Genomic DNA, 26,168 nt, shown 5'->3' with positions numbered 1-26,168 from the left:
GGGGACCCTGTGGGCACTGCCACCAATGATATACTCGGGGGGGTGTTGGTGGGGCGCACTGCGCCACCAATGATTTTAATACTGGGGGGTGGAGGGGCACACTGCACCACCAATGTTTTTGATACTGGGGAGGGCGCACTGCGCCACCAATGATGATTAACGTTTAATACAGGAGGCGGGTGCGTCGGCGCAGAACCACATAGCCAGCACCCCGCCTCTGACAGGGAGCTGCGATCAGCGGCAGCAGTTAACCCCTCAACTGCGGCACCTGAGGGGTTAACTGCAGCTGATCGCAGCTTCCTGTCATATAGGATGGGCACCGCCTCTTGTATTTGTATTAGACGTTAATTATCATTGGTGGCGCAGTGCGCCGGCTCCTCCTCCTCCCGTCTCTCCTCATTGGCAGCGCGGCACAGGGAGAGGGAGAGAGTGACTCCTTCTCCCCTGTGCTGCTGAGGGAACATGAGCGCACTGATAGCGCGCTTGACGCATTATCGGCAAGGTTAGATGCCAATAACTTTGAAAATCATGAGTATCGGCCGATAAAAAAAAAATCGGTAACTCCAAAATAATCAGTCGATAAACCTTCCTTTGAAATGTAGCTGTAGTTCAGTTAAGACACTCTTTTTAAAGAGTATCCGAACCTGAAGTCTTGCTCTTATCAGCAAAACAGTGCAGCTACCAGTAGTGGAGCAGAACAAACGTTTCAGGGCAAAGGATGCTCCTTCATCAGGGATCTCACCAAGGACGACGATCTGCCTCCAAAACATGTTGTATGTGCAGCTCTACCCAGGTAGGACTGCAAGCATTGTATACTTACCTTTGGACCTTTTTGGACTTCTCTCTGAGGCCGTTCTCCCCAGAACATAGAGCCAGTTGTCCTGCAGTTTCATTTTTAGTGCAAGTTTTCTTCAGTATCCATAAAAAGTCAGTTCCGATTTGAAATCTAACAAAAATAGTTTTGTGTCGCTGGCATTAACATCTTACATGTTCGTTTTTTATTACAATTTCGGCAATGGGAGCATGCAGCGATCGAGCACACAATTGTCATGAAGGAAGCGTTCCTTCCTGATTAGTGGAGGTGAAGAGATCCATTTACATGCAGCCATCACCCCCACTCTATAGGGATGAGCGATAGCTACTGCCTTTGCTTGTCCCCATACAGAATCATTGTTTCTGGGCAGCAGATCCCTTTTCATGACACCCGATTAGGGCTGAAACTATTCATCGATGTAATCATGCAAAAAAATCTTCGATGCAGTTTCCCTGCATCAAGGATTTGTTTAAATCACGTGACCACAGAGCGTGAGTGAAGAAAAGCCTCTCACTCACTGCTCCGTGGCCTCCCGTCCGCACCGCGCTGCCAGGTCCAGGGCCTTACGTGCACACATCATCAGCGCGCTAGCTAACGCTGTGTGTGACGTCAGGTACCGCCTAGAGCATGCTGGGATGAAGACGCGGTCAGTCTCCTGCGGACTCCATGTCAGCGCACTGCAGTGCCAGGAAAGGCAAGTATAAAAGTTAAGAAGTGGTGGGCGGGGGCACCTGTGATTTGAAGGGGCTGATGGCGCTGGGGGACATGGATGATCATGGCAATGGCATGGAGGGTCTCATGGCGCTGGGGGAGTGGGGGACGGCACGGGACATGGATGGCATAGAAGGGCTGATGGCGCTTGGTAGGAGTCTGGGACGCATGGCATGGAGGGGCTGATCTGATGGAACTGTGGCACATGGTGGATGGCATGGAGGAAGGGGACAAAATGGATGGCAATATGGCATGGAGGGGCAGATGGCACTGGTGTAGTGGGGCACATGGTATGGAGGGGCTGATATCGCACTGGGGGACATGGTAGATGGGATGGAGGCGCAAATGGCACAGGGGAGTGGGGGACGGCACGGGACATGGATGGCATAGAAGGGCTGATGGCGCTGGACGGGAGTCTGGGAAACATGGCATAGAGGGGCTGATCTGATGGCACTGGGGAGTGGCAGACATGGTGGATGGCATGGAGGCACTGGTGGAAGGGGCATGGCAATGGATGGCATGGAGGCACTGGGGGAGAGGACACAATGGTTGGCAACATGGCATGGAGGGGCAGATAGTACTGGGGGAGTGGGGGACATCACATGGCAATGGATGGCATGGAGGCACTGGGGGAGTGGGGGACATGGCAATGGATGGCATGGGGGTCTGGCTCTGATTGCAGCAAGGGAAAGGCTGATGGTGGCAGCCTGGGGGTCTGATCATGGTGGTATTGGCATGGGAGGACCGATTTGAGGGCAAGGCTGACTGACTTGGGGGAGGTCTTATCTGTGGCAGAGATGTGATAGTCTGATTTGGCGGGTGTAGTTTGATCTGATGATCTGTGTTCTCACCGCACAGTAATCTACCTACACTTGATACTTTTATGAAGGCTATTTCAGTGGATGTGGCTACTTTGCGTGATGAGGTTGCCAACATGCCTTTGAAACATCCTAATATGACTACTTCTGATGTTGCAATACTTGAGGGACTTTGCCATGACAACAGCCTCACTATCAAACCTGCCGATAAGGGGGGTGCGGTTGTTGTCATGGACACCTTTAAGTATATTCAGGAGATTAGGAGGCAATTAAGTGATCAGAGTGTATACAAGGTATTAGCTGGTGATCCAAGATTTGATATTGCTCGATGTATCAAGAAGGTCCTTGATGTTGCTTTGGGTCAGGACATTATTGATGGTGAGCTTTATGCTTTTTTGACTATTCCACAGCCACGTACACCTGTTATATACGTGCTACCAAAAATTCACAAATCGATGGTTGACCCTCCAGGCCGGCCAATTGTGGCTGGTACTGGATCCATTTTTTCAAATATTTCTATCCTTTTGGATCGACTACTTCGTCAATATGCAGTCAGTGCCAAATCCTACATTAGGGATACGGGAGATTTTCTTCTTTTCTCCGGTATCACATTGCCTGATGGCTGTCTCGTGGCTTCCTTTGACGTCACGAGTTTATATAACTTCCATTGATCACACTAGAGGGGTGTCTGCTGACCAGAGACAGCTATCGGGCAGTGAGTACTCCCAGACATGTCAGGATTTTATTATCCAACTTTTGGATTTGGTTCTGAGGAACAATTATTCTTTGTTCATGGAAAGTTTTTTCCTGCAGCTACAAGAGACCGCCATGGGGTCAAATGTGGCACCCACCTATGCCAATGTCTTCATGGCGGCCCTCGAGGAGGACCTTGTCTATGTATCCCACCACTTCAGTCATGTACTGGGATGGTGGCGGTACATAGACGATGTCTTCCTAATCTGGCATGGTACTCCATTTCTCTGGAGTCTTTTCATCTTTTTTTGAACAACCTGGACCCCGGCATTGCATTTACCCTGATACACTCTGACACTCAGGTTCAATTCCTCGACACCACTGTCACTATTGTTGGTGACAAATTATCCACTGATATTTTTACAAAACCTACTGATTGCAACACTTTGTTGCACTACAATAGTTGTCACCCTAGGTCCATTATTGACTCACTACCTTACAGTCAACTTCTTAGGGTCAAAAGGTTAGTGCAGGACCCAGAAATGCTACCCACTCGTTATGCCCAGATGGTACACAAATTTAGAGAGCGAGATTATCCCACTCGGGTGATTGATAAACATCTTACTAAGGTGAGAGGGCCACAGCAGGGGCTACCTGATACTACACACAATAAAGTGGAAAGAATTCCATTTATATCCACATATTCAGAACAGAGTGGGGCAGTTGCTTAAATTGTCGGCAAACATTGGTCTATATTGAAAAGTAATCAGCCCAACATTACAGCGTTCACTGTGCCTCTCTTGCTTTCTTATAGACGCCCCACCAACTTTCGTGATAAATTGGTTCGGGCAGATATTCCAGCTAAAGGTTTGGTACAAACTCACATTGGGCCACGGAGGAGGGGTTGCTATCCCTGCCTTAATTGTGTGAATTGTTAATACATGATTAAGGGGGATAGATTTACTCACCCTGTTATGGGTAGCCATTATGATATTGGTCATTTTATGACATGTAACAGCTCATATGTTGTTTATGTGCTCTCCTGTCCATGTGGTCTCCTATATGTTGGGGAGACCACATGTGACATGAAGACACGTTTAAACCACCATCGTTTTTCAACCAGACGCAAGAGGCAAGACTTGCCAGTCCCAAAACATTTTGTTGAGGCCAATCATAGGGAGAAGGATTTAAAATTTATGATACTGGATCAAATCAGTCTGTCAAGGAGAGGAGGTGATAGGACATTGGCTCTCAAACAGAGAGAGCTCAGATGGATCCATCGCCTTTATACTCCTAGACCAGGAGGACTTAATGTGTTTTCTTTTCCTCGCTGTGCCCGTGATATGTGAATTCAATTGGTGTCATTTACCTCATGACTAATTATGACAACTGAATTTACAGTTATCTGTATACTTATTTTTTCTTTTTTCTACATTTTCTTTATCAAAGCTTCTACGGCGGTGTTGACGGATGGCGGACGCTGGATTCTACGTTCCTCATTTTACAACTTGGGTTGGAGGGGATACATGGGGCGCAAATACCATTATTATTGTCTATTATGCTGGTCGACTGTATAGGGTTTAATGAGTGGTGGTTCTAATTTATCTAGTTCTCAGATTTTAGGGGAGTTATTGGGTTTTGAGGTGTTTGGGCATGGACGTGTCCTTGACCTCTGACCCGTTGTGGGCTTATGGTGATGATCATGAAAATGATATAACCATTGCCTCTCCCCTTTCCTTTCTCTCTCTATACGTATGGCACTCAAGTTGAAAAGTTTTTTTCTGGGTGCCGATATACTTCATGGACCACGATCGCTTTGGTTCTTTACCTGAATACAGCGACCAGTTGGGTGTCTTTATGCATTTCATTGTGTGCCTTTATTTTGACATCCATTTGACTGGTCTTTTGACCTTTTCTTTATAATGTTGTGCCCTCTGTTTCTCTACCTCTGTCTATTCTGGCTGCGCCAACCCTGCTTCTCTGGCTTGGACTCGTTTTGCCTGCGGTGGGTGGCTTGTGGTTGCTAGGGCAACGACGCCAGTATCGCTGACGTCGTTGGCTTTCCAGCGCTTGCCCCTCCCCGCTGGCTTGACGTTGTTCGGCGCCGCGTCCGGACTGGTCTCGCGATCGTCGCGTTGGTCATGTGGGTGATCAGCTGACCATTCACGTGATCCGTGTGGCGGCGCTTGGCTCCGTCTGTTTGGGCGGCGTTGCTATGTCGCCGGGCATGCGAAGTCGGACTTTGAGGACGCGGACTTTGGCGCCGGCATCCAGTCACCGCCGAGTGAGTTTTTAATCATTTTTAATCATGATTACTGTTGACACTTATACACTGGTGTTTTTACACTGCTATGATGAGCCCTATTTACACATTGAAGGGTATAGTTATGTGAGGATTATGGATACCACTGATCTACATTATGGAACACACTATGTAAACCACTGTTGATATTTGATTCACATTATGGAAATATTGTCTATATTTGTATACTGGTTTTTATGTTTATACATCTCTTTAATTCAGTGCTTCTCAAATAGTGGGGCGCACCCCCCAGGGGGGGCGCCAGGCTCCGTAAAGGGGGGCTCGTTCAGGGCCGGCCTTTGTGGTGTGCGAATTTCTTCTGTATAATGCCGGCAGGCAGGCCGGGCGGCCGGCGCGTCCCTCAGTGATGTCACGTGCCTGCGCCGCCTGCTTTATGAATGAAGCAGGCGGCGCAGACAAGTGACGTCACTGAGGGACGCGCCGGCCGCCCGGCCTGCCTGCCGGCATTATACAGAAGAAATTTGGATATACGGTACTATTAGGAGTGAGGGGGGCATGTTTAATAACTTTAACCACCTCAGCCCCCAGTGCTTAAACACCCTGAAAGACCAGGCCACTTTTTACACTTCTGACCTACACTACTTTCACCGTTTATTGCTCGGTCATGCAACTTACCACCCAAATGAATTTTACCTCCTTTTCTTCTCACTAATAGAGCTTTCATTTGGTGGTATTTCATTGCTGCTGACATTTTTACTTTTTTTGTTATTAATCGAAATTTAACGATTTTTTTGCAAAAAAATGACATTTTTCACTTTCAGTTGTAAAATTTTGCAAAAAAAAACGAGATCCATATATAAATTTTGCTCTAAATTTATTGTTCTACATGTCTTTGATAAAAAAAAAATGTTTGGGTAAAAAAAAAAATGGTTTGGGTAAAAGTTATAGCGTTTACAAACTATGGTACAAAAATGTGAATTTCCGCTTTTTGAAGCAGCTCTGACTTTCTGAGCACCTGTCATGTTTCCTGAGGTTCTACAATGGCCAGACAGTACAAACACCCCACAAATGACCCCATTTCGGAAAGTACACACCCTAAGGTATTCGCTGATGGGCATAGTGAGTTCATAGAACTTTTTATTTTTTGTCACAAGTTAGTGGAAAATGATGATTTTTTTTTTTTTTCTTTTCTTACAAAGTCTCATATTCCACTAACTTGTGACAAAAAATAAAAACTTCTATGAACTCACTATGCCCATCACGAAATACCTTGGGGTCTCTTTCCAAATGGGGTCACTTGTGGGGTAGTTATACTGCCCTGGCATTCTAGGGGCCCAAATGTGTGGTAAGGAGTTTGAAATCAAATTCTCTAAAAAATGACCTGTGAAATCCGAAAGGTGCTCTTTGGAATATGGGCCCCTTTGCCCACCTAGGCTGCAAAAAAGTGTCACACATCTGGTATCTCCGTACTCAGGAGAAGTTGAGGAATGTGTTTTGGGGTGTCTTTTTACATATACCCATGCTGGGTGAGATAAATATCTTGGTCAAATGCCAACTTGTATAAAAAAATGGGAAAAGTTGTCTTTTGCCAAGATATTTCTCTCACCCAGCATGGGTATATGTAAAATGACACCCCAAAACACATTCCCCAACTTCTCCTGAGTACGGAGATACCAGATGTGTGACACTTTTTTGCAGCCTAGGTGGGCAAAGGGGCCCATATTCCAAAGAGCACCTTTCGGATTTCACTGGTCATTTTTTACAGAATTTGATTTCAAACTCCTTACCACACATTTGGGCCCCTAGAATGCCAGGGCAGTATAACTACCCCACAAGTGACCCCATTTTGGAAAGAAGAGACCCCAAGGTATTCGCTGATGGGCATAGTGAGTTTATGGAAGTTTTTATTTTTTGTCACAAGTTAGTGGAATATGAGACTTTGTATGAAAAAAAAAAAAAAAAAGCAGCATTTTCCACTAACTTGTGACAAAAAATAAAAAATTCTAGGAACTCGCCATGCCCCTCACGGAATACCTTGGGGTGTCTTCTTTCCAAAATGGGGTCACTTGTGGGGTAGTTATACTGCCCTGGCATTTTCCAGGGGCCCTAATGTGTGGTAAGTAGGTAAATGACCTGTGAAATCCTAAAGGTGCTCTTTGGAATATGGGCCCCTTTGCCCACCTAGGCTGCAAAAAAGTGTCACACATGTGGTATCGCCGTATTCAGGAGAAGTTGGGGAATGTGTTTTGGGGTGTCATTTTACATATACCCTTGCTGGGTGAGAGAAATATCTTGACAAAAGACAACTTTTCCCATTTTTTTATACAAAGTTGGCATTTGACCAAGATATTTCTCTCACCCAGCATGGGTATATGTAAAATGACACCCCAAAACACATTCCCCAACTTCTACTGAGTACGGCGATACCAGATGTGTGACACTTTTTTGCAGCCTAGATGCGCAAAGGTGCCCAAATTCCTTTTAGGAGGGCATTTTTAGACATTTGGATACCAGACTTCTTCTCACGCTTTGGGGCCCCTAGAATGCCAGGGCAGTATAAATACCCCACATGTGACCCCATTTTGGAAAGAAGACACCCCAAGGTATTCAATGAGGGGCATGGCGAGTTCATAGAAATTTTTTTTTTTTGGCACAAGTTAGCGGAAATTGATATTTTTAATTTTTTTCTCACAAAGTCTCCCGTTCCGCTAACTTGGGACAAAAATTTCAATCTTTCATGGACTCAATATGCCCCTCACGGAATACCTGGGGGTGTCTTCTTTCCGAAATGGGGTCACATGTGGGGTATTTATACTGCCCTGGCATTCTAGGGGCCCTAAAGCGTGAGAAGAAGTCTGGAATATAAATGTCTAAAAATTTTTACGCATTTAGATTCCGTGAGGGGTATGGTGAGTTCATGTGAGATTTTATTTTTTGACACAAGTTAGTGGAATATGAGACTTTGTAAGAAAAAAAAATAATAATTCCGCTAACTTGGGCCAAAAAAATGTCTGAATGGAGCCTTACAGGGGGGGTGATCAATGACAGGGGGGGTGATCAATGACAGGGGGGGTGATCAGGGAGTCTATATGGGGTGATAACCACAGTCATTGATCACGCCCGTGTAAGGCTTCATTCAGACGTCCGGATGCGTTTTGCGGATCCGATCCATCTATCAGTGGATCCGTAAAAATCATGCGGACGTCTGAATGGAGCTTTACAGGGGGGTAATCAATGACAGGGGGGTGATCAGGGAGTCTATATGGGGTGATCACCACAGTCATTGATCATGCCCCTGTAAGGCTTCATTCAGACGTCCGGATGCGTTTTGCGGATCCGATCCATCTATCAGTGCATCCGTAAAAATCATGCGGACATCTGAATGGAGCTTTACAGGGGGTTGATCAATGACAGGGGTGTAATCAATGACAGGGGGGTGATCAGGGAGTCTATATGGGGTGATAACCACAGTCATTGATCATGCCCCTGTAAGGCTTCATTCAGACGTCCGTATGCGTTTTGCGGATCCGATCCATCTATCAGTGCATCCGTAAAAATCATGCGGACATCTGAATGGAGCTTTACAGGGGGGTGATCAGGGAGTCTATATGGGGTGATCACCACAGTCATTGATCACGCCCCTGTAAGGCTTCATTCAGACGTCCGGATGCGTTTTGCGGATCCGATCCATCTATCAGTGGATCCGTAAAAATCATGCGGACGTCTGAATGGAGCTTTACAGGGGGGTGATCAATGACAGGGGGGTAATCAATGACAGGGGGGTAATCAATGACAGGGGGGTAATCAATGACAGGGGGGTAATCAATGACAGGGGGGGAATCAATGACAGGGGGGGAATCAATGACAGGGGGGTAATCAATGACAGGGGGGTAATCAATGACAGGGGGGTAATCAATGACAGGGGGGTAATCAATGACAGGGGGGTAATCAATGACAGGGGGGTAATCAATGACAGGGGGGTAATCAATGACAGGGGGGTAATCAATGACAGGGGGGTAATCAATGACAGGGGGGTAATCAATGACAGGGGGGTAATCAATGACAGGGGGGTAATCAATGACAGGGGGGTAATCAATGACAGGGGGGTAATCAATGACAGAGGGGTAATCAATGACAGGGGGGTAATCAATGACAGGGGGGTAATCAATGACAGGGGGGTAATCAATGACAGGGGGGTAATCAATGACAGGGGGGTAATCAATGACAGGGGGGTAATCAATGACAGGGGGGTAATCAATGACAGGGGGGTAATCAATGACAGGGGGGTAATCAATGACAGGGGGGTAATCAATGACAGGGGGGTAATCAATGACAGGGGGGTAATCAATGACAGGGGGGTAATCAATGACAGGGGGGTAATCAATGACAGGGGGGTAATCAATGACAGGGGGGTAATCAATGACAGGGGGGTAATCAATGACAGGGGGGTAATCAATGACAGGGGGGTAATCAATGACAGGGGGGTAATCAATGACAGGGGGGTAATCAATGACAGGGGGGTGATCAATGACAGGGGGGTGATCAATGACAGGGGGGTGATCAATGACAGGGGGGTGATCAATGACAGGGGGGTGATCAATGACAGGGGGGTGATCAATGACAGGGGGGTGATCAATGACAGGGGGGTGATCAATGACAGGGGGGTAATCAATGACAGGGGGGTAATCAATGACAGGGGGGTAATCAATGACAGGGGGGTAATCAATGACAGGGGGGTAATCAATGACAGGGGGGTGATCAATGACAGGGGGGTGATCAATGACAGGGGGGTGATCAGGGAGTCTATATGGGGTGATCAGGGGTTAATAAGTGACGGGGGGGGGGGGGGGTGTAGTGTAGTGTAGTGGTGCTTGGTGCTACTTTACTGAGCTACCTGTGTCCTCTGGTGGTCGATCCAAACAAAGGGGACCACCAGAGGACCAGGTAGCAGGTATATTAGACGCTGTTATCAAAACAGCGTCTAATTTACCTGTTAGGGGTTAAAAAAAACACATCTCCAGCCTGCCAGCGAACGATCGCCGCTGGCAGGCTGGAGATCAACTCTCTTACCTTCCGTTCCTGTGAGCGCGCGCGTTCACAGGAAATCTCGCGTCTCGCGAGAGGACGCGCCGGCACGTCCAGGAGGAATGAATCAACCACCTCCAGGACGCGTCTGTGCGTACAGCGGTCCGGAGGTGGTTAAACGGCGGCGGCGGGCACACGGAATCTGTGGATGGCACAGTTAAGGGGTGGGGGTCTGTGGATGGCACTGTTATGGGGTGGGGGGGTCTGTGGATGGCACATATATAACAGTGCCAGCCACAGATCCCCATGTAACAGTGCCAGCCACAGATCCCCCCCATAAGTGTCCGTCATCCACAGATCCCCCCCATAAGTGTCCGTCATCCACAGATCCCCCCATAAGTGTCCGTCATCCACAGATCCACAGATCCCCCCATAAGTGTGTGTCCGATCTACATTTCTTTCTTTTTTTATTCTCTTATACGTTAATAAGGATACAGTGTTATGCAGAGGTGTACTTATAACAGTTTTATAGACAAATGATACTATTTACAGTCACGCGGGGGGCGCGAAATGTTTTCTTCTTCCTAGGGGGGGCATGACAGAAAATAATTGAGAAGCACTGCTTTATTTGAATGATGATCACTTGATTTGCTGCTATGTATTCTGGGTATATATACCCTTGTATGACACTGTGTTTTATGCTTGATAAAAGACCGCATTGAGCGGTTGAAACGTTGCAGAGGGGAATAAAAAGATCCACCATTTTTTCACCTTATGCTTGGAGTGCTGCCTCATCCTTTTGAATTTATATATTGTTTTTATAAAGCAATACATTATTTTAAGAAGGCTTTTCTTATTAGAGTAATAATCGTTTACTGCAGCCCTACACCCGATGAACGAACATTTTGCCAATTCATCGGATTATCTGCGGCACCTTTACACAGGTTGATAATCTGGACCACTTTCACCGCTCCATTCTCAGTGTCCCACCTCTGGGACCCGCATCTATGAGACAATAGGGGCATATCCTAGCAATATGCCCCCATTGTCTGAGATCGGAATATCTCTTTAAAGATAAGTCACTAATGAGCATTCATAGATTAGTCGATGACTAAGTGAAATGCTCATTCATCGGGTAATCCAATCGTTTGTGCAGCACAAAAATCCTTGTTTCCCAGGGGCAGATGGTGCTGTATACACACGATCTGCTGTCAGCAAACAAGTCAGTATGGGGATGAGCGATGGCATTAGCGATCGCTCCTCCCCATAACCTGGAGGAGATCTCTGCATGTACCACCAGCGATCAGCAGATTGGGAAGGAACGCTTCCTTCTTGATAATCTGCTGCTCTGTCATCCCGTGTAAAGGGACCTTTAGTGCTTCACTAACATCTACGTTTTTATCAGGCTGCAGATAATCTGCAGTGTCCTATTTCATACATGGAATCAGATTGACCTGAAGGACGTGTCACTTGCACATGATTATCGTAATGACAGCACAAAGGTTCTCCAACTGTGTCGTATAGTAACTTCATCTGATAGTGACATAGTCCACATAGCATGTCAAGTCTCCTGATGTTGTAAAGGGACGTGGATGACCCATACCTGGTTTTACAGGTTCTTCTTCAGTCAGCACATCTCCCAGCAGACATGCGCATGATGAAAACTCGTACTTTGGCTTGTGCCAGAACCAGAATCGCTTCTTCTTTACCACCATGGCAAGGAGCTGGGCCTTATCTGAGTCATTTAAACTGGAGACAGGTATCAATTCACCGCCAGCATCAATGTCTCTCAGGAAAATCTTAGCAGCTTTGGCAAACATCTTAGATAATGCAGTGACCTAAAACACAAACAGACAGTATACACAGTGATCCATCAGGAAACAGTATGTTCAGCTTACAATAGGTTCTTTGGTGATAGTACATTGAAACTAGACTCAACACAATACCTCAGACTGATCCAACCACTTAACATGGCCAGTTCTTGGGTAATACCTGTATTTTGTGCCTAGTATCTCCTCTTTACAGTACAGTGCGGTACTACATGTCCTGTGCCGCCCTCTAGGGATCTGACAAGCGGTCCAAAACGGATCAGTTTTGCCCTAATGCATTCTGAATGGAAAAGGATCCGCTCAGAATGCATCAGTTTAGCTCCATTCCGTCTCCATTCCGCTCTGGAGGCGGACACCAAAATGCTAACGAAACTGAGCCAATGTAGGTCAATGGGGACGGATCCGTTTTCTATGACACAATCTGCCATAATAGAAAACGTCTTGGCTATGTTAAAGATAATAGAAAAAGGATCGGTTCTGAACGGATGCAGACGGTTGTATAATCTGAATGGATCCGTCTGTGCAGATTCATGACGGATCCGCACCAAACGCGAGTGTGAAAGTAGCCTAAGGACTTGCTGTATCTGCTTATTTTTCCTAAGGAGGTTGTGGCCAGTTTTGAAGTTCTCTCCTATCCATAAGATAAAATATAACTATCCAATCGTCAGGGGTTAGCTATTTCTGCCTGATCCCATAGAGAGTGAATGGAGCAGCAGGGGCACATGCTCAACTTGCCGCTCCATCATATCGGGGGAACGGGACCCCAGTTCTCTGGATCAATAGGGTCCCAGCAGTCGGACCCTACCAATCAGGTAGTTATCACCCAACCTGTGGATATGGGATAACTTCAAAACTTGGAACAAGTTAATTTTCTCTTACGAGATGACATTTTGGGACTTTGGAACTAATTAACAGTTTTTCATAGTTATGGACTTACGGAGTTACAATGGTTGTCACAGCACCAATTAATTTGAGGGAGCACTGTACTCTATTCAGAAAACATTGGAAACACATACATGCTCCCTCTAAGGAAAGTCAAAGAAAAAAATAAATTAGCATGGATCGCTGTATAGATTTACCGATGTATTTATGTACCAAAAATCTAAAAATGGTGCAAATTGTAAAATGCATCAGAAAACTGTCTATTCCTGCACCTCATCCAGCCTGTGCCCCTGTAATAAACCTAGTGCAGGTCTAGACAGCCTGTCTGAGCTTACGCCACCTATAGGATTGGGAAATCTCGGCCATTGTGCCCAGTGTATCGGCATGCAGCCCCCTTAACCGTTTCCTTCACAGTACCCTGCCCCCTGAAGAAAAATGGTTGTTGAGTTGTTAAGGAAACCTGGTGGAAAACTGTGTGCATGTCAAGACTGGAGGACCTGCGAACTTCTATGGGCAATAAGGGTCATGTGACAGTGTGTATGATGGGATAGTGAAGCAGCGAGCTTCTAGTGGCTAATATGGGTCATCTAATGGAGCCATATTTGCATTTTTTGGGAATAAGTTAAGAACCATATATCCGAACGAGATAAAACCTTCCCGGAACAGCTATCGGTACAGTGAGGAGGTGTTATCAGTGTCACTGTGGAGGATCTGTGCTGTAAATTCCAGCAGTGGAACCGACTGCTGGAGTTCATCATATCTGGCATAGACGGATATCACTGTGCACCGCCGGATCCCCATTCACTGTAATGGAATCCAGCGGTAATCAGGTTGCTTTCTGGCATATATGCATATTTTTGGCCGGGCAAAAATGTTGCACGTTCACCAGGTACATTACCTTAATTCTGGCTTAATAACTCATCAGCATTATTATGGTCGCTACCTTTCTTGTGGTGTACAGTGAAAGTGTACTGCTGGAGGACCAAACTCCACCTTAGTAATTTGCCATTGTTCCCAGCTACCCTGTTCACTGATCACAATCCTCTCAGATGGTTGATCACTAAAGTCCTGTCCATACAGGTAGAGCTGTAGCTTCTGCAAGGTCCCTCTTGAGGCTCATCGTCAAGGCCTGCTCCCCCCCGTCTCTGGATGTTTTGATCAGAGACACGGGAAGATGCAGTGATGGCCGTGCAGGGATCCAAAGTGACGCGGGTGTCGGGGAGCAGATAAGTATAATCCATACAAGGGACCTGGGTATGGGGGGGATATTTTTGTTGTGCATTTTCATACGTATACAATATTATCCAATGACATTATAATCAAAATGAATGCTCATCTCGTTGCCTTTAAGAATGAAATCAGCCTGAACCAAAGTTCTATTATGTGGCTGAGGAAGCCAAGATGAGTTCATGGCAAGTTCAGTTTATATAAAAATAATTGTGAACATAAACGGACATTGTATTTAAAAGTTATTGCTAAGGATATGGGTTTATCTATGGGGAGTATACCAACTTCCTAAGACATGTCTGTCTGGAGGGAACAAGGTTATTTCATGGATAAGACATGACGTGAGTTAATCAATAATTCATATAATTTGTTATCTATGTGTAACAATGTATTAATTTATATAGATATTATACCATGTATTTATCATTTAGAAGGTACAGAAACATTGAAGTTTATGTTAATTGGATTTCTGAGAAGAGTAAATGTTATTTCAAAACAATAGATTTTCATGGATGTAGATAAGTGAAATGTACAAGTTCCAATGCCAAGCATCAAAGCAGTTATATAAAATTTTCATCAAGTCAACCTATATTTCAAAAAGATAGAAGACAGCCAACTCCAACAAGTCCAGGATATAGGTAATTAAAAGTGTCAGGAAAAGACCTTCCTCAATGATGTATATTAAGAAGGTCAAGGAGGTCACGTGAATGTATTATTAGATATTTAATTTTAAATGCTTAAAAGTTGTGATGTCCATCTGCAGTACCACAGTGCCATCTGGAGGCGGATGGACAATATTATATTATTTCATTAATTTGTTCTATACCATATTAGGAGTTAATATGACATCATGGTGTTATTAGTATGCGAATACACCCACCTTACCTGATTAGGGATTCTCAATCTAAAGGGGATAATTCTTAGATAAGGGGGGAATAATTACTCGTGTGCGGAGCAGCAAGGAATCCAAAGAGATCCATATTAAGCCATAGATCCATCCATTCAAAAAGAAAACTTTACCAGAAGAAACTTGGATTATTTTTTGGGATTACTAGGAAAGTTCTTCAGAACTGGTCCCATCTGAACTCTGTCTACCTTTGACCCGGTAACGTATATTTGGGTTTACTGCTCCTGATATTAATAAGATATTTCTCTCGGTATATAGCCAAGAGTTCCCATACTGTGGGAATACATAGTGTTAGGCGCCTCTATAATGCTGATTATTCTCTTAGCAAACATGCATATTGTTAATGGAAGATCTTACATTATTTGAAAAGAGGACTAAACCCTTGGAAAGTTATTTTCCATAGTCTGATTGCCGAGCTGAATATTTTATCATATTAATATCATATTTTTGATTGGTCATAGGAAAACAGAGTCAAGGGATAACAGTTATTTTCCTGTATAATCCGTGTTTTATTGCTATAGCCTGTTTGATAAACAGAGGGTCCTAAATTTCTCTTGGTATATGAGTCTGTTTGTTAAAAGTATGACACCGGTTGTCATAAATCACTAAATCATACTGTGCTGATCAGATAGGGGTGTGTTAACACCACTGTGTGGTACATTTTGGGTATTATTTTGTAACTTCATCATTTGTTTTGCAATTGTATTCTTTGTTTTATAATAAACGATTACCGGTATATATTTTAGCATATACAATTGTCCCTTTGTTTCACTGCTTACACAAATCAAATTAAGATACTCGATAAAAGAACTTAGAGGCGTGTTTATGTCCGCCAGAAGGATAATATAATTTTTATGTTTTTTTTTATCCTCTTTTATATGAAGATTCTTTTTATATAGAAGATATATGACATTTTAGATATCGGATAACCCCTAATAGTTGTCTCACTTGCTCTTCAGTCAGCTCCTTACTAATGTGGGGGTCTTCTAAGGACCTCCCTCGACAAGCTACATACAGCTAATGCCAGGGGCCCTCTCTCATGGTCAGCTTTGATCAAGGTGGTATGTACTGTGCTGGGGCACCCTGGTGAGAATATGGCTTTGTGCTGTGGCAGCACCTTTCACCAGTTTTTACTTTATAAAAGCAATACCTTATCTGTATTCCATGCTCAGGAGATGCCATCTCACTACTTTTTTAATGATCCTCTACTCTGCTGCATCTCTGTGCACCATTCTGTTTTGGCGCATGATATGCTAATAGCGTCGGTACAGGGAGGAGGAGACATCAGCTGTTCTCTGGTGGCATCTCCTTCTCCCTGGCTGTGGCACGGTCCTATCGCAGCGGAGAGCGTCACAGCCACCAAGAAGGTGAGCAGCTTTTTCTCAATGGCTGTGGCGCGGTCCACTGTGATTGGACCACGCTATAGCCAAGGAGAAGGAGACGCCCACAGAGAACAGCTGATGTCTCCTCCTTCATGTAACGATGCTATTAATTAGCATACCAGGTATCAAAACGAAACTGGGGGGGGGCACAGCAGTGCATATCATGAAAAATTAGCAATATGACATCTATTGAACAATGGCTACAGTGTGAGGCATGGATTTTATAATCTAAAAACTGGTGAAAGATCTTTAAAATAAAAGAAAATAAACCAGAAACCTAACACTCACGTTGATGGCACAGGTTCCGATGCCGATGCAGGCAGAAAATCAGAACAAATCTTCTTTACTTCAGTGAGCCCCAAGAAATGAAACCCAGCCCTGGTTTTTCATACCATATGAACTTTCTCTTTCTATATCCATCCCCCCATCCTCTGATGTCACTGTGGAAGATCTAAGTATAGCCAAGTAGATTCATGACTCCTTGTTAAGACCCTGAATTAACAACCCCAACCTTGGTTTATCTCAGAGGTGTGACCAGCTAGAAGAAATCTTCAAAGGCCCTAGATCAGTGATGGTCAGATCACAGTGTTTGCCAGCGAACACATGCGGCCTGCCATCTTTAGTAAGGTAGACTCGCCCATCCGGCGATGCACAGGTAAGCCCTTACCTGTGCCTGAAATAAAATGCAGTCACCGGGAGCAGGCAGTTCAGTACCTTACTAAAGATGGCAGCCCACGTGTGTTCGCTGGCGAACACTACGAACTGACCATCACTGCCCTAGATGACCAGACACAGATCTGTACACGGACATATAGACAAAACTAACCAGGGGTGGTGGGAGGGCTGGACCCAAATATTTGAAACAGCAAACATGCCCAGAATACCTCAAAACCCTTTTAGGTGGCTTTTTTTTTTTTTTTCTAAGTCAGAAGTCTACCTCGCAGGGTGTGATACATTGACCCCTAGTTCACACACAGTCTTATAACTGGACAGTATTAGTAAATCTGCTCCATTGTAATATCCATTAGATTTATCAGTATTTCTAGGGAAGAATTTTGCACCCAGGTCCATTATGAACTAGTAGAGTTCTATAGGCGTTGTGTCACTGCTCTATTCCTGATGGATCTGTAGTACAGTCATGAGCTTAAAGAGGTTTGCAAGGATTTCAACATTGATGGAATAACTGAAGGGTCTTAATATCAGACCAAGAGGGTCTAGCTTTTGGCACCCCCCACCAGTCAACTGTTTCAAGGGGCTGTGGTGCTGGTGTGGTCCCTTCACTGTTTGCACTGCTCCGTCTATCTACATGCGAGGGTTGTCACGATACCAACATTTTGATTCGATTTTGATGCCATAAAAAAGTATTGTGATATTCGATACCACGCGGAAAAAAATAAAACACCAAAAAAGCCGCGTGCCTTCTGCATTTCATGGAATGTATGGCTCATAATAGAACAGTCCTATCCTATTTTTTGGGGGAACAAGGTGACAAAAAAAATGGCGAATTGCGCGGTTTTGATTAAATTTTTTTATGTTACAGAGATTTTTTTTATATTTTAATAGTTTGGACTTTTCGGACGTGGTGATATGTAATATGTTTATTTATTTTTTATATATTTTATATGTAAAATTGAGTGATTTATACTTAATATATATATTTTTTTACTTTTTATTTAATTATTAGCCCCCTTAGGGGCTAGAACCTGGGATCTTTTAATCCCTTGTCCTATTCACCCTAACAGAGCTCTATGAGGGTGAATAGGACTTCACACTCTCTCTGCTGCCCTGGGCTTTGTGCACACAGCAGCAGGGAGCTTACCATGACAGCCAGGGCTTCAGTACCGTCCTGGCTGCCATGGTAACCAATCGGAGCCACGCGATTACACTGCTGGGGCTCCGATCGGAAGCTACCACTGCCACCAAGGAGTTTAAAACTGGGGGAGGGGCGCATTGTTTTTAATGCTGGTGTTGGGGAGGGGGCGCACTGCGCCACCATTGTTTTTAATACTGGTGCGGCAGGGGTTAACTGCCACGGATCGCACCTCATAGAGGTTGGGTGCCAGGTATGCGATTCTGCCGCTGCACCCGCCACCTGTATTTGTATTAAACGTTAGCTTTCTTCATTGGTGGCACAGTGGCCACAGCCCTTCCCCTCCTCCTCCCCTCTCTCCTGTCATTGGTGGCAGCAGCAGCACAAGGAAGGGGTGATAGGTGATCATTATCAGATCGGCAGTGACGTCACAATCATCAGTCACATCCAGTCTCTTGACAGTAGAGACAACCAAATACCTTACAAACTAATAACATTAGGTCAACCTAAGTGACACTAACAACTTATAGAGAAATATACCCATTGGAAATACCTCTAAGTGTCACTTATGAAATACAGATGGTGAGTGCCTGCTATTCAGTCATAGAGAAATAAAAAAAATAAAAAAAGTTAGGCCTCTTTCACACATACGTTACGGATTGGCTCAGGGTGCGTTCAGTGAAATTCGCACCATTTCGCAAGCAAGTTCAGTCAGTTTTGTCTGCGATTGCGTTCAGTGTTTGAAAAAAAAAAAAAAAGCTGAAGGTTTACAAACATCTCCTAGCAACCATCAGTGAAAAACGCATGGCACCTAGACCGTATTTAGGTTACATCTGGATGCAATGCGTTTTTCACTGAAGCCGCATTCACTTCTATGGGGCCAGGGTTGCGTGAAAAACACAGAATGTAGAAGATGCAGTGCTTTTCACGCAACGCAGAACTGATGCGTGAAAAAAAAAAAAATGGGTCAGGATTCAGTGTGGGTGCTATGCATTCACGTCACGCATTGCACCCGCGCAAGAAAACTCGCTCGTGTGAAAGGGGCCTTATGGTTCCGGGAAGGCTGGGAGTTAGGCCTCATGCTCACGACCGTGGTGTGTTTTGCGGTCCACAAATCGCGGATCCGCAAAACACGGATGGCGTCCGTGCGCGTTCCGCAATTTGCAGAACGGCACGGACAGCCTTCAATATAAATGATTATTCTTGTCCGCAAAGCGCGGACAAGAATAGGACATGTTATATTTTTTTAGCGGGGCCACGGAACGGAGCAACGGATGCGGACAGCACACTGAGTGCTGTCCGCATCTTTTGCGGTCCCATTTAAGTGAATGGCTCCGCATCTGAGCTGTCAAAACGGCGGCTCGGATGCGGACCAAAACAACGGCCGTGTGCTAGGGATCGACCGATTATCGGTTTTACCGATATTCAGTATTTTGAACGTTATCGGCATCTATTTTGCCGATATATACCGATAAAGTATTGGGAACACCGAACGCGCTGCTCTCGGCGCTCTCTGTGTTCCCTCAGCAGCACAGGGGGGGAAGGAAGCAGTGTCTCCTCCCCCTGTGCTGCTGCCACCAATTAGAGGAGAGCGGACAAAAGGGGAGGGGCTGTGGCCACCGCTCCACCAATGAAGATAAGTCTTTCATTAATTCATATACAGGAGGCGGGAGCTGGCTGCAGAATCACATAGCCGGCTCCCGACCTCTATGAGCGGTAGCTGCGATCTGCGGTAGTTAACCCCTTAGGTGCCGCGGATCACAGCTACCGCGGCACCTAAGGGGTTAACTACCGCAGATCGCAGCTATTGCTCATAGAGGTCGGGAGCCGGCTATGTGATTCTGCAGCCAGCTCCCGCCTCCTGTATATGAATTAATGAGCGATTTCTCTTCATTGGTGGCGCAGTGCGCCCCCTCAAGCCCCCCAGTATTAATCATTGGTGGCGCAGTGCGCCCCCCATCCCAGTATTAAAAACGTTGGTGGCGCAGTGCGCCCCCCCCCCCCCCCCCCAGTATTAATCATTGGTGCCAGTGGCCACAGGATCCCCTCTCCCCTGCTGTGTAATCCTGGGGCTCCGATCGGTTACCATGGCAGCCAGGACGCTATTGAAGCCCTGGCTGCCATGTTCAGCTCCCTGCTGCTGTGTGCACAAAGCCCAGGGCAGCAGGGAGATGTGCGAGATCCTATTCACCCTGATAGAGATCTATCAGGGTGAATAGGACAAGGGTTCTAGACCCTAAGGGGGCTAAAAGTTAGAAAAAAAATAAATAAAATTTTAATGAAGAAGAAAGAAAGATTTACAAAAAAAATAAAAATACACGTTAACAATAAACTTTTCAGCAGATTTGTGTAGGAAATTTTTTTTTTTCAAAAATGAAAATTCACAGAATATCGGTATAAATTATCGGCTATCAGCCTGAAAGTTCACAAATTATCGGTATCGGACCTAAAAAAAAATCAATATCAGTCGATCCCTACCGTGTGCATGAGGCCTTAGGCTACTTTCACATCTCCGTTATCAATTCCACTATTGAGATCCGTCGTAGGATCTCAATAGCGGATAAAAACACTTCAGTTTTGTCCCCATTCATTGTCAATGAGGACAAAAACTGAACTGAACGAAACAGAATGCATTCCGTTCCGTTTGGTTGCGTCCCCGTTGCGGACAGAATAGAGCTGCAAGAAGAGTTTTTTCTGTCCGCAATGTGGCGAGGAGCAAGACGGATCCGTCCTGACACACAATGTAAGTCAATGGGGACGGATCCATCATGGCTCTATAAGACATAATACAACCGGATCAGTTCATGACGGATGCAGGAGGTAGTATTATGGTAACGGAAGCGATTTAGCAGATCCATGATGGATCTGCAAAAAACTCTAGGGTGAATGTAGCCTAAAACACAATAATGGAAAATTGCCCTGGGCTGAAAGATTTAGGCCACTTTCACACAAGGGTATTGGAATCAGTCAGTATTCTGGCTCTGGAATATGCACTCAAGTGGATATACCATCAGTATTTCATCAGGGTTTACATGCGTATTCCTTCCTCGCTGCATTCCTGATGCACTCCCATAGACTGTAATGGGTGCATTTGGAAACAAACACGCACAAAACTCAGACATGCTGCGGATTTCAAACACTGACTGAAATTAAACGCCCTTGTGAATAGCCCTATTCATTAACAGTGGATTACGGGACATAGAATCCAGGCCATATACGGATTACAAATACGCTCATGTGAAAGCGGCTTTAACCCCTTAGTGACCACCCATACGCCTTTTTACGGCGGTCACTAAAGGGCCTTAGCTGGGCCGCCGCTTTTTACGGCAGCCCAGTCTAAGCGATGTCCTCCTCTGTCCTCATTGGTGTTCAGCGGCAGCCGCGCACAGAGGGGAGGGAGGGACTCCCTCCTTCTCCCTCCACTGTGCCGGCCGGCGGGCTCAGGAGAAAATGGTGCGCGCAGAGAGCGCGATCATATCGCGGTCCGGCGATATAGGCGATATGGCGAAAATCCATATCGTGGCCCAAATTTATATCGCATATCGCCTATACCGCCCACCCCTAATGGATTGGAACCGCAAAACACATACGGACATCTGAATGGAGCCTTATAGGGGGGTGATCACCGCCCTGTCATTGATCACCCCCCTGTCATTGATCACCCCCCTGTCATTGATCACCCCCCTGTCATTGATCACCCCCCTGTAAGGCTCCATTCAGACATTTTTTTGGCCCAAGTTAGCGGAATTTATTTATTTTTTCTTATAAAGTCTCATATTCCACTAACTTGTGTAAAAAAATAAAATCTCACATGAACTCACCGTACCCCTCACGGAATCCAAATGCGTAAAATTGTTTAGACATTTATATTCCAGACTTCTTCTCACGCTTTAGGGCCCCTAGAATGCCAGGGCAGTATAAATACCCCACATGTGACCCCATTTCGGAAAGAAGACACCCCAAGGTATTCCGTGAGGGGCATATTGAGTCCATGAAAGATTGAAATTTTTGTCCCAAGTTAGCGGAAAGGGAGACTTTGTGAGAAAAAATAAAAATAAATCAATTTCCGCTAACTTGTGCCAAAAAAAAAAAAAAAAATTCTATGAACTCGCCATGCCCCTCATTGAATACCTTGGGGTGTCTTCTTTCCAAAATGGGGTCACATGTGGGGTATTTATACTGCCCTGGCATTTTAGGGGCCCTAAAGCGTGAGAAGAAGTCTGGGATCCAAATGTCTAAAAATGCCCTCATAAAAGGAATTTGGGCCCCTTTGAGCATCTAGGCTGCAAAAAAGTGTCACACATCTGGTATCGCCGTACTTAAGAGAAGTTGGGCAATGTGTTTTGGGGTGTCATTTTACATATACCCATGCTGGGTGAGATAAATATCTTGGTCAAATGCCAACTTTGTATAAAAAAAAAAAAATGGGAAAAGTTGTCTTTTGCCAAGATATTTCTCTCACCCAGCATGAGTATATGTAAAAAGACACCCCAAAACACATTGCCCAACTTCTCCTGAATACGGCGATACCACATGTGTGACACTTTTTTGCAGCCTACAGATTTTGATTTCAAACTACTTCTCACGCATCCGGGCCCCTAAAATGCCAGGGCAGTATAACTACCCCACAAGTGACCGCATTTTGGAAAGAAGAGACCCCAAGGTATTTCGTGATGGGCATAGTGAGTTCATAGAACTTTTTATTTTTTGTCGCAAGTTAGTGGAATATGAGACTTTGTAAGAAAAAAAAAAAATCATCATTTTCCGCTAACTTGTGACAAAAAATAAAAAGTTCTATGAACTCACTATGCCCATCAGCGAATACCTTAGGGTGTCTACTTTCCGAAGTGGGGGTCATTTGTGGGGTTTTTCTACTATTCTGGCCATTGTAGAACCTCAGGAAACATGACAGGTGCTCAGAAAGTCAGAGCTGCTTCAAAAAGCGGAAATTCACATTTTTGTACCATAGTTTGTAAACGCTATAACTTTTACCCAAACCATTTTTTTTTTTTACCCAAACATTTTTTTTTATCAAAGACATGTAGAACAATAAATTTAGAGAAAAAATTATATATGGATGTCGTTTTTTTTGCAAAACTTTACAACTGAGAGTGAGAAATTTCATTTTTTTGCAAAAAAAACGTTAAATTTCGATTAATAACAAAAAAAAAAGTAAAAATGTCAGCAGCAATGAAATACCACCAAATGAAAGCTCTATTAGTGAGAAGAAAAGGAGGTAAAATTCATTTGGGTGGTAAGTTGCATGACCGAGCAATAAACGGTGAAAGTAGTGTAGGTCAGAAGTGTAAAAAGTGGCCTGGTCTTTCAGGGTGTTTAAGCTAGGGGGGCTGAGGTGGTTAAACTAATAACACACAAAGAATTAAATGTTACTATGTTTTTATTGAACACACCATGCTAGCACTTGACTTGAGAACCGAAACGTTGTTATATGATATGTGTGAATAAATAGCACATTTTTTTCATCTTCCAAGGAGTGCTGCGGACTTTCATTGTTTATTCATCATCCTGAATCGAGGGATTACCGCGGGCACCCTTTTTCTCAACTTTCAAGGGAGTGCTGCCTGACTTTTTATGGATAGATAGATAGATAGATAGATAGACACACTTTTTTTCCATTGAAAATATGCTGTTCAATGAAAAAAAATTGCCCCCCCCCCCCAAAAAAAAAAAAATCCCCCATATGTTTGGTATTGCCACATCCGTAACGACCCGGACTCCCATCTCCCTCCCAGAAAAAGTTAATCAGAAAGTTATGTGTACCCCAAAATGGCACCATTAAAAACTATAACTTGTCCCGCAAAAAACAAGCCCTCATAAAGCTATGTAGACGGAAAAAAAAAAAAAAGTTATAGCTCTTGGAACGGGACGATGAAAAAAGGAAGAAAAACGCCAAGGGGTTAAAGGGAGTGTGACTTCATTTTCACCAATTAAACCATTAGTAATGGGAAGGCCCTGAGTTTTGCTGATGGGAGCAAAAACACAGCGCAGGGAAGGACGGCTTTTAAACCCAAACCCGCCGCGCTGGACACTTTGGAGCCGTTATCCAAAGGACTAAAAATGCTTTTTCAGGCAATCCACAGTGAAATGATAAAAAGGGACATCTGGCCTGTATGTGCAACGATCTGCTGGCCACATCCAATGGGTTAATTGGTGAAAATTAGGCAATAGACTCCCTTTTTTTTTTAAGTTGGGGGGCAGCAGCACTTATTCTGTCATAATGACGCATGGTATATAACGGCTCACGGCAGACCAGACACACTCGTAGGGACCATCCAGGTGGACTATTTGGGAAGCATGATTTGGCCAAGAACCCACGGCCGCCACTGCAGAAACCGCCTGCCATTTATCAATGGGAGTCCACACTGCCACGTTTTTATCTGCGCTAACCACCCCACGAAAGGACCTGTCTTATCTCGGGGCACTCACGACCACAAACCCATATAGTAACAGGACGCGGTTTCCACGCTGCTGCTGCTGCTTCTTCTTAGCACAGAATCTGCACCAAATCATTGTACAAAAACCTCCATGTGAACAGCCCCAGAGGCCACCATAGTATTTCACACCCATGCCATGAAATTGCTCAGGTCCATATCACATTTAACCTGGTGGAGCCAAACCCATCTCATCAAATCAGTCACGTGTCTTAAGATTTAAAATGAAAAAAAAAATATCACTTTCTGTGGAGAAAAAAAGGTTAAAATGTAATGTTAACAAGTGTGCTCCCGGCCGCTGTGTCCCTCTGCTCTGGAATCCCAATCAACCCTATCTTGTCTTTTCAAAAATGGAAACCCCCTTTAAAGTCACAGGTGACCGGCGAGCTCAGCAATTCCCGCTGAAGTTATTGTGACTGGAGTCTCTGTGACTCACATGGCGGGAAAGAAGTCATAAGAGCCCGTGACACAACTCACCCGCCGCCGCCTGCACCGAGCCGGCCCGGGAGTCCTGAGGAAGGCAGCAGTCACCGCTCTGCTCTCCCCGCTCTCCCAGGGCCGCTTCCCCTTTCAGGCTTTCAGCGCCCCTGAGCTACGGGTTTCTGATTGGCTGAGGCCTGCACTGAGCTGCTCTGCCATTGGTTACAAGGCCTGTCAATATAGGCGGGACGGCCACGGCGTTCTGAGTGTTGTCATGTTTCGTGCCAGAGACGTGTGTAAACAACCAGGAGTCACGAATGTCAAACCCGACCTGACGGAGCAAAACGTATCGTGTTCTAGACAAGTGTCCCTCTTTTTGACCCAAGTCTCTCTGTGATCCTTAAATGTCCCTCTTTTTGACCTGGGGAATTAATGCATAAATGTACATTAATAAACTTACTAAATTGCTCCTTACTAAACTATCTGTATGGTTTCTACCTGTATATTAGGCCATAACTTCATTATAATCCAATGAACTACGTGCTAATATTTAAATGGGTATTGAAGCGCAAGAGAAAAAATTGTCCCGAGGTTCCGCGTGCTGTAAAAAAATAAGGGAACTTATACTGACCTAACCGATCCCCGGCTGCGGCGGTTCTGAAGGTTTCAGTCATTATGAATTCTAGCAATTTACCAATACCAATAGTCCTATAACTGAGTTAAACCTCTTTCACACGGGCGTGTGCGCCCCGTGGCCGTGCTGCGGCTCGCAAAATGCGGGGCCGCAATGCACGAGCACAGTCCGTGGGGCAGCCGCAGCGGATCGCGGACCCATTCACTTGAATAGGTCCGCGATCCGGCCGTTCCGCAAAAAGATAGGACATGTTCTATCTTTTTGCGGAAAGGAAGTATGGGATGAAACCCCACGGAAGCAC

The 26,168-nt window shown here is 45.1% G+C and overlaps 1 protein-coding gene across 2 annotated transcripts in view; it reads right to left on the bottom strand.

Annotated features, from left to right (window-relative positions):
- Positions 1–25,405, bottom strand: part of GSDME (gasdermin E) — a 162,268-nt gene extending 136,863 nt beyond the window's left edge. Inside the window, exons 1-2 of one of the 2 annotated variants that reach the window (XM_040433634.1) lie at positions 25,295–25,405; positions 11,928–12,163 (exon numbers count right to left, since the gene is read on the bottom strand). In XM_040433634.1, the coding sequence (XP_040289568.1) occupies positions 11,928–12,144 (217 nt within the window). In that variant the 5' untranslated portion in view covers positions 12,145–12,163; positions 25,295–25,405. Of the gene's footprint in view, positions 1–11,927; positions 12,164–25,290 lie in introns of both variants that reach the window. The other variant, XM_040433635.1, reaches the window with a different exon arrangement.
- Positions 25,406–26,168: the final 763 nt, after the last annotated feature.

The sequence above is a fragment of the Bufo bufo genome, chromosome 5, assembly GCF_905171765.1.
Source record: "Bufo bufo chromosome 5, aBufBuf1.1, whole genome shotgun sequence".
Classification (NCBI taxonomy): Eukaryota; Metazoa; Chordata; class Amphibia; order Anura; family Bufonidae; genus Bufo; species Bufo bufo.
This window is presented reverse-complemented; position numbering and strand designations above follow the sequence as displayed.